A 14505-nucleotide genomic window follows, 5' to 3' on the forward strand; every position below is an offset into this window, starting at 1 on the left:
TGGGTGTGGAGGTCAGTTTTAAATGAACTTGGGCAAATTCAGAAAAAGTGGGTTCTCACCCTGCCCAGGCTCATCTCTACTGAAGATACAGGCACCCCGTAGGTTGGCACTGCGTCTTAAACCTGCTAGATGACATCCCAGATACACAAACTGACCACACCAGCATGTGGAGGAGGTCAGCTTAATACTGGAAACAAGGGGGACCAGCAGGGACCACCAGGTATTGATCGGCACCAATAAAAATAAAACAAATGACAGACTACAATTACCAAGACATGTGTGATTAACCAAACACACATATTTAAACTTCATCCTAGGGGTAACAAATTAACTACAGAAGAAAAAAAACAGTCAAGTCACCAGGATGGATCTGTTGTGGGGTAGGGCTGTGTAAACCTCAGGACTGGATGGACACAAATACGAATCCTTTACAGACATGTATTTCATCTGCGTATCTAGCCGCTTGCCTGGAGTTCAACTCTCTAACACTAATAATCAAACAGTTCACTGGGGTCCTCCCTGTACTCTGGTTTCCTCCAATGCTCCAAAGACCTGGTATATGTATGTGAGATTAGGGCAAACTCCGGCCCTCCCGCTGTGGTAAAACTACAAATCCCATAATGCATCTGTCTCTGGGAGTCATGCCTGTGATAATCTTGCAATGCCACATGGGAATTGTACTTCCAAACAGCTGAGGAGCCGGGCCTCATGTGAATGTAATGAATACATAAATAAAAACTTGCTAACTATACACATCCGAGACTCTCTATGACATTTTTTGTTAACGAAAAAAAACAGACATTACAAAGGCAGTGACATTACATGCAAATTATACAAACCCACCTCCAGCGGATTCCAGCCTATCAGCTGCAAACGGACCAGCGGATTCAGAATCTTGTGTAGACAGAGACTGATATAAGCATCATAATAGGACTCGGGGAACTTCAATCTCCATTCATTAAATTTACGCAGTACATTCTTAACTCGGCAGAAGTCTTCATGGACATCATCAAATATGGTCCTGCACTGCCCTAAGATGTTTTCTGCAGGTGAGGGGGAAAAAAATATCACATAGATCAGTGAGACTTTTCATGCAGAACATAGATGAAGGAACAATCCAGCTATTTAGATACTTAGCACATAAAGCACACGTTTCGGATCCTCCTGGAAATGTACATGTGTCAAATATTTGCAGTCTGTAATCATGAACTGCTTGATCCACCATGCATCAGGCCTATCAATCAGGGGTGTGGAATGGGGGCAGCACTACTTATTTTATTACATTTATTTTAATTTTTTTCACTAAACTTCATTGCTATTACACAAGGGCTAACAAGCCCTGTATGATAGCATTTGGAGGGGACAGGTTCTCTCTGTGGAGACTATGTCTCCCCTGCCGTCTAATACAGAAGATCGACCACAGCATTGTGCAGGATCTCCTGTGCAGCCTGGCTTGTGACAGCAGGAAGCGCACTCTGTCTCATTGATCACACAGAGCAGATCGAAGAGCAGACATTCTCCAGTCTACTCCCGACTCTGCTCCCCGCTCACCATCCTGAAGTCAATTGCCGTGGTCCAGAAGAGTGGGTGAACAAGCAGGCTGCTACAAGTGATCTGGGCATGGATTCTGATCTATGGCTGCATTGAAGATGTATGGTATATTCGATGCGTTTCGTGAAGAGTCACTTCTTCAGGAGATGGCTACACTTATTCTAAAATGAATCATTTTGTATTATTAAACATATTATTTAAAAACCATTATTTAAGATAACATTAATCGTTTACATAGATAATTTATGGGTATCCATGAAAGCCATATATAGAAGGCAACAGAATAAACCATGTATGTTAAACATTGTGTAGCCATCTCCTGAAGAAACAAATCTACGCAAAACGCATCAAGTATATACATCTTATTAAATCCCTGCGAAGATGAAAAAATGTGGAGTACAATATTCTGGGAGAGACTTATGTAAAAACAATGTTTACAGAATATAGGAGATGAGAAGATGAAGCTGCATTATAAAATTATGGGAGATGTTAATGATAGTTATATCAAAGTAATCTTGCTAATCTAAAGATTGTGTGTTTTATGACTGTGGGAGTGCGTGGCAATGCCATGGAGTATGCTGGCAACACGGTAACCCAGGACTCTCAGCCAGAGGGGCTGAGAGGTTCTAGAATGCAATTCGTTTTGCAGGGAAGAAACTGGCCTTTCAGTTTCTTCCGTTTTTTCTGGATTGTAGCTGGGATCTGGATCTCTGGAGATTTCTTAAGAGTTCCGGGTGGGATGAAATCACCAGCAACACCTGACCTCAGGACTGGAGATCAGGTGGCTGAGAGCAGCCTCATTAAGAGCCCAGACCAGAGTTCAGAGGATGGTGGTGGTGTGTGCTGGAGGCACACGAGGGCTGTGGCAGGGGGGGGGGGGTGGGGGGGGGCCCCCGGGGGGCGAGGCAGGTGGTGTGTGCGGGAGGCACACGAGGGCCGAGGCAGGTGGTGTGTGCGGGAGGCACACGAGGGCCGAGGCAGGTGGTGTGTGCGGGAGGCACACGAGGGCCGAGGCAGGTGGTGTGTGCGGGAGGCACACGAGGGCCGAGGCAGGTGGTGTGTGCGGGAGGCACACGAGGGCCGAGGCAGGTGGTGTGTGCGGGAGGCACACGAGGGCCGAGGCAGGTGGTGTGTGCGGGAGGCACACGAGGGCCGAGGCAGGTGGTGTGTGCGGGAGGCACACGAGGGCCGAGGCAGGTGGTGTGTGCGGGAGGCACACGAGGGCCGAGGCAGGTGGTGTGTGCTGGAGGCACACGAGGGCCGAGGCAGGTGGTGGGTTGAAGCCACACAAGGAACAGCCAGGGAGGCTGGAGGAAACAGACAGTGGCCCTGAGGCTTGAGAAGCAGTGCTGCAAGAGAAAAACTTTAAAAGGCCGGGACAGTGAGTGTGTGGCACAACTGGTAAACCAATATATGTGATGCTGAAGACAAGCTATTTTATGTTGGACTTCCTTAGTTGTCTGAAGAAAAAGAATAAAGACTTTTTGGTTTATGAAAAACCCTGTGCGAGTGCTGTGAGCTCTCCAACATTACATGACATATGATTGTAGAAGTCTAATCTTGGGATACCTCAAAAGTTCTCCAACAATGATTTTTACTTCTTGTAAATGTAGTTTACAAGAAGTAAAAGATTAGCATATAACTAGCTAGTAACACAATTTTCACCACTGCAAAACAGCTGTGTCTACAGTTACCTCGACTTCTCTGCAGGTTGTTCTCTAGGTCAGTGGGCAGCTCATCATCACTGGACATTCCTTCACAGTGGTCTTCCTCTCCAGACTCTGCCCGCCTCTGTCGCCTCTTCCTTCTATAGATAGGCAAGAACAGATAATGAAATGCAAACGCTCAAATTCCAAGTACTGCCAATTTCAGCAATCCTTGTACATTACCTCCGTAGCTCACAATCCTGAATCTGATTTTCTACTTTGTCATCTGATGTTTCCACATCACTTGTTACTCCATTTCCTGAGAGATAAAAACAGGCAATTGCTCTATGTCCTCTGCAGTAGCAATGAAGTCAAGTATCATTCATGGGTCAAACACACACACTCACCAAAGAGTTTCTGAACTGCAGCCGACTCATTCCGGAGATCATCCTGCCTGCGCTTCAGTAAAATTTTGGCTCGTTCTTCTAAGATTTGGAACATCTCTGCCTCCAGCTCATTAATCTGTAGAATCTAGGAACAAACAGACTAAATTGTAGTAAACCATTGGGCTTTGAACAAGCCAAGGTATGTGATAGCAGTCTCTCCAACAGCTTGTATGTCAGTTCAGATTTCGCAGCGACAGCCTCAGGAACTCCTAAACCTAGTCATTTACTATGCAAATTTGAAGCAAGTCCCACCCCCTACTGCACGTCACTGTCAGGCTATCGCTGTGATGTGGGGCCTCAAATGGACAATTCTTAAATACAGGAGAGAGGTTAGGCCAGCCTTTTGGCCATAGCAGATGACTGAAAAGAGCTACAGGAGCAGGCCTTTCTATGGGATATTAACACAGAAGGTATTTCCTGGGCTTCCCAATCATGTGATCACTGTAACTGGCTGTCATAGTGGTCACATGATCCTCTCCTGATCATAAACAATGACCAAGATCTGTCTTCTACGGGACACAGAAGCGATCTGGCGACAGGTAAGTGGGAGGATCCCATCTCTCAGAGGCTGCCCTGGACGATGACTGGGGAAAGAACATCATACCAACAGTAAAATATGGTGGTGGTAGTGTGATGGTCTGAGGCTGTTTTGCTGCTTCAAGACCTGGAAGACTTGTTGTGATAAATGGAACCATGAGTTCTGCTGTCTACCAAAAAATCCTGAAGGATAATGTGCGGCCATCTGTTCGTGACCTCGTGCACCAGCAAATCCACCTCTGAATGGCTGAAGAAAAACAAAAGGAAGTCTTTGGAGTGGCCTAGTCAAAGTCCTGGCCTGAATCCTATTGAGATGCTGTGGCATGACCTTAAAAAGGCGGTTCATGCTCGAAACCTTCCAATGTGGCTGAATTACAACAATTCTGCAAAGATGAGTGGACCAAAATTCCTGCACAGCGCTGTAACAGACTCATTGCAAGTTATCGCAAACGCTTGATTGCAGTTCCTGCTGCTAAGCGTGGCCCAACCAGTTATTAGGTTTAGGGGGCAAACACTTTTTCACACAGGGCCATGCGGGTTTGGCTTTTGTTTTCCCTTAACCAGTTGACATCAGCGGTGTTAAACCACCGTAGTAGTGGGAAGAAACTGATATACAGGTTTTTTTTTGTTACTACTAATGTTTGGGGCCTTCTACACCTCAAACAGAGTACAACTAAGTGGCTTAGTGGTTAGCACTCCTGCCTTGCAGCACTGACCAAGGACAATGCCTGCATGGAGTTTGCATGTTCATTTGCATGCTTGTATGCTGCATGCTGTATGGTAGGTTGACTGTCTATATTGGCCCTAGTATACATGCTAGGTTAGGACCTTAGACTGTCCGCTGCTTTAAGGCAGGGATTGATGTGAATATGCAGTTTGTGAAGCGCTGCGTAAATTGTTGGCACTATATGAATACCTAAATAGAGTCAACAAAAAATACAGCTGATGTAATACAAGGGGCTACACAGTACAAGGGCCTGTGTTGACAGGACTTAGGCTCGTGCAGATGGCATCAGTTTGAGACACTTCGGAGATGATTCAGAATTCATTTACAGGTGCAGCTGACCTCCATTTGAGCTCCGTCAAGAGGCTTTTGCATTACTGCAGACTTATAGGAGAATGCAAACCTGTCTGATGCAAACAAAAGCCTGGCTGTGAAAACGAATGTAACATTTCAGATTCCCAACTCGTTAAAGTGAAGCCAGCCTTCAACAAGGTCGCCACACCATTCATAACACTCCCCCCCAGGGCTGAACACTTTTAACATGTCCAAACATTCCACTATTTAGGTTCCATGCCCATTTTTGTATTACTGACCCACCTTTTCATTGAGACAGTCAACAAAATTCTCCACATAAATCTTCATCTTTTTGAAAAAGGTGAAACTCTGTTCACCTGAGGACGTCTCCAATTTCTCAAGTACGTTTTTAGAATTTTCTAAGTCATGCGTGTATTTTTCACAGTCAAGCAGATGGGAGCGATGCACCTCTTGAATGGAGGTTATTCTGGGAAGCAGAAGACAAAATAGGAATATTGATATACGATTTCTAAAGAATTTCCAGCTCCAAGGGAAATCACACCTAAAAATCTTTTCATTTAGCTTCTGTCTGTCAAGCCCAAAAGAGTGAAATCCAACCTTTCATGTGCTCATTGGTGTGCGAATACATTTTGGAGGCTGCAACTTGATCATTTCATCAAATGGAGCTGCAGGTCAAATGTAGAATCCTGGTGAAAAATCCTCAAGTGTAACCATATGGAATAGTCCATGTAGCTGCAATTTTCCACTTCTACTACACTTTAGTTCTCCAGTGAGACTGTGAACTTAGCATTTGCATAAAAGACACTATGGAATTTCCACTATTTACACATACTTATCAAGCAGTAAATGAGCTTTAAAACAAACACCAACTGATCTCTGTAGCTGTAGACACCGTGGAACTATTTATTCTCATAGCTGCTGTGAAGTTATGGAAGTCAGGACTCAGCAGGTCCATGTAAAAAGGTGTCAGAAACCTGCCCACAGTTCTACTTTTAAGTACCGTGTTCCCCCAAAAATAAGACACTGTCTTATATTTTTTTTGGCTCAAAAAAACACACTAGGTCTTATTTTCGGGATAGATCTTATTTTATTTTTTTTTTAATGTACAACAATCCACACTTATTCATCTACAAAAATATGGTGATCAGGGCAATCAGGGATGCCGTACCTTTCCAAGAGCAATTTGCTAACCAATCGCTGGCCAGAATGAGTGAAGCGCGCTTTCACTATCGATTCCTCACAGATGGAGTGCATTTGGTATCACTCCGCCTGTGACAGGAGCCGGCGCTGTAGAGGAGGCATCGGCTTATGCGGCTCTGCTCCCTCGCTTCCTCTAGCGCTGGCACCGCTGATTCTCTCCCGCGGCTCTTCAAGTTTCCCCTTATGCCACCACCGGCCCTGGGAATGGTCACAACTAGGTCTTATTTTCGGGGTAGGTCTTATATTTTAGCAATTCCCAAAAATAGTACTAGGTCTTATTTTCGGGGTAGGTCTTACTTTCGGGGAAACGGGGTAGTACAAAAGCCTCAGATTTTTAACCCAAATTACATACGTACAGACCAACTGAGCAGGGACAGTAGATGATCGCTTAAAAAAAAAAAAAGTCCAGAAACACGAATTTTCAGTCAGGAAGCGTACAGCCATAGCATCATAGATCATCATCCGATCCCCCTCCTCAGGGCCACATGTCCCATAATTCATAACACCATTGCGCATGCACAGACCTTGGAGGAAGAGCGTCTGCTTTACCTAGGTGCATCTGCTTTATCTAGTCTTCTAGGGCTGCATATGCATGTGGCCACAGGCAGCGTCATCAGGTCAGCCTCTGGTCCTTTCCCAGAAGCAAGCTCGAAAGCATGGCTAAAGCGGGGCTCTATAGGACCTTGCCAGTCAGGGAGCCACTCTAAAACCAGAAAGTGGGGGCATATAATGTGCGTTACCCTCACCAGCTGAAAGCATTAAAATATAGGTAGGATTTAATATCACCCAATGAGGTGATGTAAGGGGAGATATTCTCCAGCACACAGCTGACTTCCTGCCCACAAATGCCTACAAAACTTCCATCTGGCATTCTGTTTATAGAAGGAAAAAAAATAATGCAGAGCAAACTTGATTTTTTGTAAATGGGTCAATGTTATTCTCCACACTTTGTACTAAGGCATCCATAGACTTTAGTAGGTGGTAAATTGCGCAGGAAAGGTCTGGAGTAAGTGCAAACTCTTAAAAGTTCACTGCAGAGCACTGTATTAAACTTTAGGCTGAACTGTACCCTACCATCCCACTGTCATGCATGCATTTTTTTAAAATAAAATTGCAGCAGATATTTTTTTCATGTGGTCACGTGAAGCCCTGGCTTGTCTGTGAAAACATTGAGAGGCAACTCAGACTGAATCACATACAGCAGTGTTGTAACCCACCGGTGTCCACAGCTCTGTGTTGTCGGCGGCGAAGACTTCACACCCTCCAGCGGGCTGAAGGGTAGCGCTGGAACTTTGCGGTCACATGATAACATAGAAAAATGTTGTTTAAAATAAAAAGGTATTTCTAATGTGATCTATTCTAAAATGTGTGCAGGGCAATGGGGAAGCATTTACCACCCTCTAAAGTCTATGGATGCCTTAATAAATAGGGATGCACCGATACTAGTACCAGTATCAGTGCCAAGTATTTGGGCGAGTACTCGTAATCGCCCAAATGCTCCGATCCTAGCCCAATACGTCCGGTACCAGGAAGCTGGGCAGCGTGTAATGACAGCGCCCGACTTTCTGATTGGCTGGGAAGCCGGCTCCATGCTTCCTCGTTATTTATGGAGACACCTTCCCTGCTAATCGGGAAGCCGAATGGCGAGTCTTTACACGCTGTCTGGCTTCCTGGCTTATCAGGAAGCCAGGTGGTGAGTCATTACACACCGCCTGGCTTCCTTAATGGGACTTCCGGTATCTGCATTGGCTAGTACCGGAAAAAAAAATATATCGGTACTTTTCCTAGATATCGAAAAACCGATAACGGTGTATCCCTACTTAGTACAAAGTATGGAGAATGATACTGACCCCTATCAAGACCAATATGTGGGTGAGGCTGTAGTGGGCTGTTTGATCCTAGAAACACGCAGGTCAATGAAAATGCAGAGTTCTCAAGTACAACTCATTAGGGCACGTGTTCATGGGCTACTGTCTGCATCAGATTCGGATTTCACCTGTAACTGAAATACCCCATTTGTATGAAATCCCCCTCAGGGGGATTTGGTCTTGAATTAAAAGATATGCTCTAAAAATACCTTGTTGTCAGCTTCTTTTTTACATCCACCATAGTCACCAGTGGCAGCTTTGGCTCCACATGCCTTTTTACGCGAGGCGGACTGCCTCCACGTAAGACAAGTTCTCTAATAGCCTAGCAGAACAAAGACAAGAATACAGAACGCGACGTGAGCAAAAGCAGAGAATGATGGAGGGAGGAGTCCAGCATTACATCACATGATTTCAATGTACAGCTTACAATCGTGTATCACATCAAAATTCTGATTAATACCGCCAAATATTTTTCAGTACATTTGCTAACTGCAGGCCTTTACTTCTCGTCAACAAAGGGAAATACCACACACAGTGTCGCCTCCAATGTTTCTTTATTATCCATACTTCTTGTAAACACAACCACTGGTAAGCTGGCCATACACTAATATTATCTTCACTCAACCTGCGGGCTGAATGAAGTTAAAATATGACAGATTTCCTCATAAATCTGTAAGAGCACTGATCGAGGAATCTCCCGCTGTTTGCATTGTATGCTGACAGAGGACGCCAGCTGCTGTCAGAAAATGCAAACAGAGCTGGCAGCTCATTGGCTGCCCAGTCTCTTCATTTGAAGATTTTCCGACTGGCTCCTTCGATCAGCTGATCGAGGGATGCTGTCCCGAAGAGTGCCGACATCAGCACTCACTGTAGGAATTTCAGCCGGTTTCACCCCCCACACATTGTTTTTTTTTTTGTTTTATTCCTCACTTATATTTTTCACTGGGTTATCTTTAAATTAACATACTCACCTGACCAGGAATTCCAGCATTGATTTGTAGTGATCTGCTGCTCCGCAGCCACACACCGGGTCCTGCATCACCATCTTCCTTTCTGATGCAATTTGGAGCTGGCTGTCTATTCCTGTTTTAAGAAGGCAGCCCCTGATGATGTGTGCTAGGTCCCACCTCCTCCAGCCACTGCATATGGAAACCAATGCACATCACATATCCCAAGATGCACCACAAACAGAGTACACTTTATTCTTGCCTAGGCAAGAATAGAAGCAGGGGTTAATTAAATAAAAAAGGTCTTGCCCCAAGGTAAAGAGATTCTGGCATACAGTCTATAGAGCTGCAACAGTTAATCGATTTAGTCGATTAAAATCGACGATTGAAAACGTTGGCAACGTTTTCGATCGTCGATTCGTCGGCAGCATTGGATGTATGCACAAATACTTTGGTTTATCTGTATGCAAGACAAAAAAGAAAAAAGAAAAAGAAAAACTTTTTGAGAGAAAAAAAAAAAAAAAAAGTCAGCTTTTTGGATTGGGGGAGAGAGATAGAATTGTGCAAAGCCATATTTAGGTGTGAAGGTCCCCTTTAAGTGCAGGGAGATATAAAGGGTGGAGCATTGCATCTCTGGCTTTGCTTTTACTTCCTATCACTCATAGAAAGCTTCTAGTTCAAATGAAAGAATAGATAAGGAACATATAAGCTGTAACAAAAGATCACACAATGTTTGAAGCTGTAGATAAGGTTTACAATGAACTAATCAGAAAATCACAAATGAAATAGTGGAAAACAGATGATCAGACATACAATAGGTGAAATGCAGACCTGCGGACATTTGACAGCTTTTCTTATCTGCAGCTCCTCCCATCGTTTCTGGCTGTCATCGTCTTCTTGGTTTTCACTGCCCGAGTCACTGCCAGACGCTGCAACACAAAGAACAGTATATGTGGTTAATATATTCTACTGCATACTTTTTACCCCAGAGGAATCATTTTCAAGTCTCAGGGAATCCCTGCTAAAAGCGTTTATATCAATAGCTAATGGTAAATTAGCATGATCAATAAGTTGGTGCAAGGTTTAAAGTGGCATTAAACTCAGGGTTTAAACCTTAAAAATGCTTTCAAGTACCTTAACTATTAACAATATTGTACATTATTTGTGTATCACTCGGCTGTAGATCCTCAAATCATCTCTGAATTGGTGCCGACACTGTCCTTCCTTTTGGAGGGGGGCTACTTTTGTTCCCCATGGTCCCTGTGTGTGCTGGGAAATAGTCACCGCTCCTAGCTCGCTCCTGTGATGGACTACAATCTCATGTTTAGCATACTAATTTGTAATGAGATTGTAGTCCATCACAGGAGCGAGCTAGGAGCGGTGACTATTTCCCAGCACACACAGGGACCATGGGGAACAAAAGTAGCCCCCCTCCAAAAGGAAGGACAGTGTCGGCACCAATTCAGAGATGATTTGAGGATCTACAGCCGAGTGATACACAAAGAAGATACATTTTTGTTAATAGTTAAGCACTTAACCCTTGCAGTGTGGGGGTAGCCCCACTGCATGGGTTAAAAATATTTCTGCCCAGAGCTCTACTTTAACCATCTCCTACCCCATTTACACATGAAACCACATTATAGCTCAACCACGTATGTAGAAGCTAACTCATCTCCATACTGCTTTGTTCAGTAAGAGCCTTTGGTCTGTCCACAGAGAAGCTTCAACATACATTAGGATAGTAGTCCATGCCCCTACCCTGTAGCTGAACTGTCTATGTACTCTGGTACCATTGTATGTGAAGACCTAAGAGTCTTTTGATCCTGCACACCACATTATACCATTGACATTACTGGTATTCTTTATACATCTTTGGTAAAAATGTTCAATATGAAGTATAGAAATGGAAAGCAGGTTTTGGTTGGAGTCAGAATTCAAGTGCTCATAAGAGCAGTCAGTGAATAGCCAACTTTGCTCTTCCTGTTCATTTTGCACTATGGTTTAAATGACTGTTCCGCTGGCCTCTTTTCACTTCATGAGAATATCCGTTTGCTGTACTTTCTGCAGGAACCTTACCCATTTCCTCAGCCATCTGCTCATTTAAAGTTTTCATCCCGGGGGCAAACTTGATCCTTCTCTCATGATCATCCAGTTCATTGTCGCTTTCTGACTGGCTAGAATTCGAGGCTTCATGAGACGCATTTAGCGATAAGAAATCTCCTTTTGTCTGTGCCCGATTTCGCCGTCTGCGAGCTGCCTGGATTTGCTTTGCGTCTGGGATTTCAACTGCGCTGAACATAAAGATTTCAAGTCATGTATAAACTTTCAAAAACAATCACCTGTTAAACACACACAGTATATTCAATCATAGTAAAAGTGTGACTGTCCCTTGAAAGCCACAAATGTGAACATATCATTATAAATGGTGTCCCTAGAAGTGGGTTTCACGTGCCCAGCATGCCCCTAGAAGTGGGCCTTGTGTGCATGAATATAATACCCATGCCAAGCTTATAATTAGCATACGCCCATGAAATGGCAAACAAAATAAAAATTGTACTCCAAATTGTCCATAGACGACACTTCAAAAGCACATACAGGTCATCATTTTATAGCATTAAAGGAGAACTATGAGGTGAGTAATTGCCACTCATCCACATAGTTAGAGCCGACCTGTGACAAAGAAGCTTTCACAGGCCGGCTCTATAGATCAGGAAGTGAGCAGAAACATGCACCGATTTGCTCACTTCCCGATCATCTCCCTGCAGTGAGCGGTGACTCTCAGTCACTGCTCACTGCAGGGATTCCCCCCTCCCCTCTCCGATCCTCCAGTGCTGACTGGAGGAACGAATGGGGGAGGGGGCAGGCACAGCTGGCTCTGCCTCTAGATAGGCAGCGCCAGCTGTTACTCACGCAGCTAAGTGGATCACGACAGTATTGTTGGGATCCGTCCCGGCTGCGGTGCTCTGAGTATATAGTGAGCAATAGACCGCGATATACTGAGCTTTGGGTCACAGCGGGAGGTTAGTACATGTCCTCCCGTGAACCTAAAGAGAACTATGGGGAAAAACACTTACCCCATAGTTCTATTTTAACCATGAATATTGGCCCTAGAATTATTCCTCTGACGCACTGGGTGATACCCAACATAAGTAGCGCGATTGTCACTGTTGCACTCTTCACTGGCCCCTGGAAGCGATCTGGTGGCAACTCAGCCACCAGAATCACTTTAAGTGTAAAGCTTACAGTCGCCTTTACATGGCTAAACAGTACCATTCGTTTACAGGGGCCCCCTGCCAGCGATGTACGGCACTCAGAGTTAAAAAGAGGATCAGTGTGTACCGCATGTCCCTTGTAGCGTACTCCGTGTGCTCACTATGTCACTTGCGGGGTGCTCCTTGGCATCTGAATGTCCCTGGTAGAAAATTCAATGTGCCTAGCATGTCCTCAGAACAGTGCTCTGTGTGCTCAATCGAGCCCTAGCACAGTATTCCAAGTAATTACAATGTCTCCTCCTGAGTTTTTCTTATGTGCTTAAGCTGGAAAGGTCTGACAATTCAGCTGCATGTACAAATCAGCTCTGTACCCCCTATATGCATGCAATTACAACGACAACAGTAGCTACAGACCTGCCTGTGATGGTGGAGATGGAGAAGCAGATGGAGATGTGCTAGTGCTTGCAGATTCCACTGACCCTTCTTCCTTAACACATTCCAGGTCTTCAGGTTCACTGTGCTCCTGTTCTGAATGGCTGCCGCCTTGTGAATCTTAAAAGACATGAATTGGGATTACTCAATTGTACATTTATATATTTGTAGCCCTGATCCAGCACTAGGAAACACCTCATACTCCCCCACCACCCCCCTTTATATTGAAACAGCATGTTAGATCTGCTGGAAAAGAGATCCTATTCTCACGGGCAATAGATTACACCCAAACTCCAAGCAAACAGTTAAGTAAACAGATAGAATACATGTAAAAGGAGCTGTTTTACTTGCCAAAGGATGTGTTTCCGTCCATCTAGGTCTCCTCCCCCACCCTGTGACTGGACAGTGAAAGCAGTGAATTCATCTCTATGTCCTGTCAGCATGCTTCCTTGCACTGCTGCACACCTGACTGGCTCCTTGTACTGCTTCCCCCTCTCTCTGTCTGACCTCTTCTTGAAAGAGGCTGATACCAAGTCAAATGTATGTCCCGATTTGTATTGTAACTGTAATGTCTTCCTTATATTGTAAAGCGCTGCGCAAACTGTTGGCGCTATATAAATCCTGTATAATAATAATATTCAGAGTTAGGACTTACCGGTAACTCTATTTCCATTAGTCTTCCAGGACAGCATCACGAGAACCCCCAGCTTGACTGAGAAAACACAAAAGACTGAGGGAGTGGAGGAGAGGAGGGTCTTTTAAACAGATTAAGTGACGTGTTTCCTGTGTGTGGGGGAGGAGATTCCATCTCGTGATGCTGTCCTGGAAGACATTATGGGAAAGATCATCTTTTAGTCTGCCTCAGCTTTAAGCCTCCATTCACAACTGTGTGACATGACATTACACATAGGTTGTAGTGAGTTATTACTGCTTTGCAGTAGGGAAGCACATTCATTTGAATGGGCTGCCTACCGCATCTAATTCGCACCAAGGAAGTGCAAACCCTTTTTTTTATTTTGTATTTATTGCGTTGCACCCCAGAGCATGGTAATAAGCTACCGGAGAAGAAGCTGATCAAGCATGAGCTGTGCTTCATCAACTTCATTGGGGTACGTTGACCCCTAATGTCTCCTTAAAAAGAACTATGGCCAAACCTTTTTTGGCATTAGTTCTCTTTTCGGTCACAGGGGGACATTTACTGATGTCCTTCTGTGACCCAAAACTCAGCAAAAAGCTATTGGCCACTATATGCCGACAGTGCAGAGCTGCGCTGCAGCCGGAAAAGATCCCGACAATATTGTCTGGATCCACCCCCACTACCTGATTGACATCTGACTTTGCCTTTCTAGAGCCAGAGCCAGCTGTGCCATTTCCTCCCCTGTCTGTCCCACCAGTCAGCTCTGGAGGAATGGAGAGCGGGGAGGAGGCAATCCCCACGGGGAGTGATGACTAGGGCTGCAATAACAAATCAATGTTATTGATAAGTCAACGATTCTCATTATTGATTCGTTAATTCTGCTTCCCCTCTGGGAACCAGTGTTTCATCGGCTCTGTGTCCCCTCCAATCCCCGCTGCTCCCAGCCCAGTGGTGAGGAAAGCTCCAAAACTCACCGACCACCACTGCCGC

At 44.8% G+C, this 14505-nt stretch overlaps 1 protein-coding gene across 1 annotated transcript in view; it reads right to left on the reverse strand.

The window, feature by feature from the left end:
• GCFC2 (GC-rich sequence DNA-binding factor 2) overlaps positions 1–14505 on the reverse strand; it is a 27218-nt gene that overhangs the window by 10549 nt on the left and 2164 nt on the right. The window contains exons 3-11 of the mRNA XM_018575432.1: positions 12861–12998; positions 11311–11520; positions 10066–10163; positions 8497–8609; positions 5502–5685; positions 3605–3728; positions 3441–3516; positions 3246–3358; positions 844–1043 (exon numbers count right to left, since the gene is read on the reverse strand). Coding sequence (XP_018430934.1) covers positions 844–1043; positions 3246–3358; positions 3441–3516; positions 3605–3728; positions 5502–5685; positions 8497–8609; positions 10066–10163; positions 11311–11520; positions 12861–12998 — 1256 coding nt within the window. The remainder of the gene's footprint in view (positions 1–843; positions 1044–3245; positions 3359–3440; positions 3517–3604; positions 3729–5501; positions 5686–8496; positions 8610–10065; positions 10164–11310; positions 11521–12860; positions 12999–14505) is intronic.

Source organism: Nanorana parkeri, unplaced genomic scaffold (genome assembly GCF_000935625.1).
Source record: "Nanorana parkeri isolate BGI_ZX_2015 unplaced genomic scaffold, ASM93562v1 scaffold53, whole genome shotgun sequence".
Lineage (NCBI taxonomy): Eukaryota > Metazoa > Chordata > Amphibia > Anura > Dicroglossidae > Nanorana > Nanorana parkeri.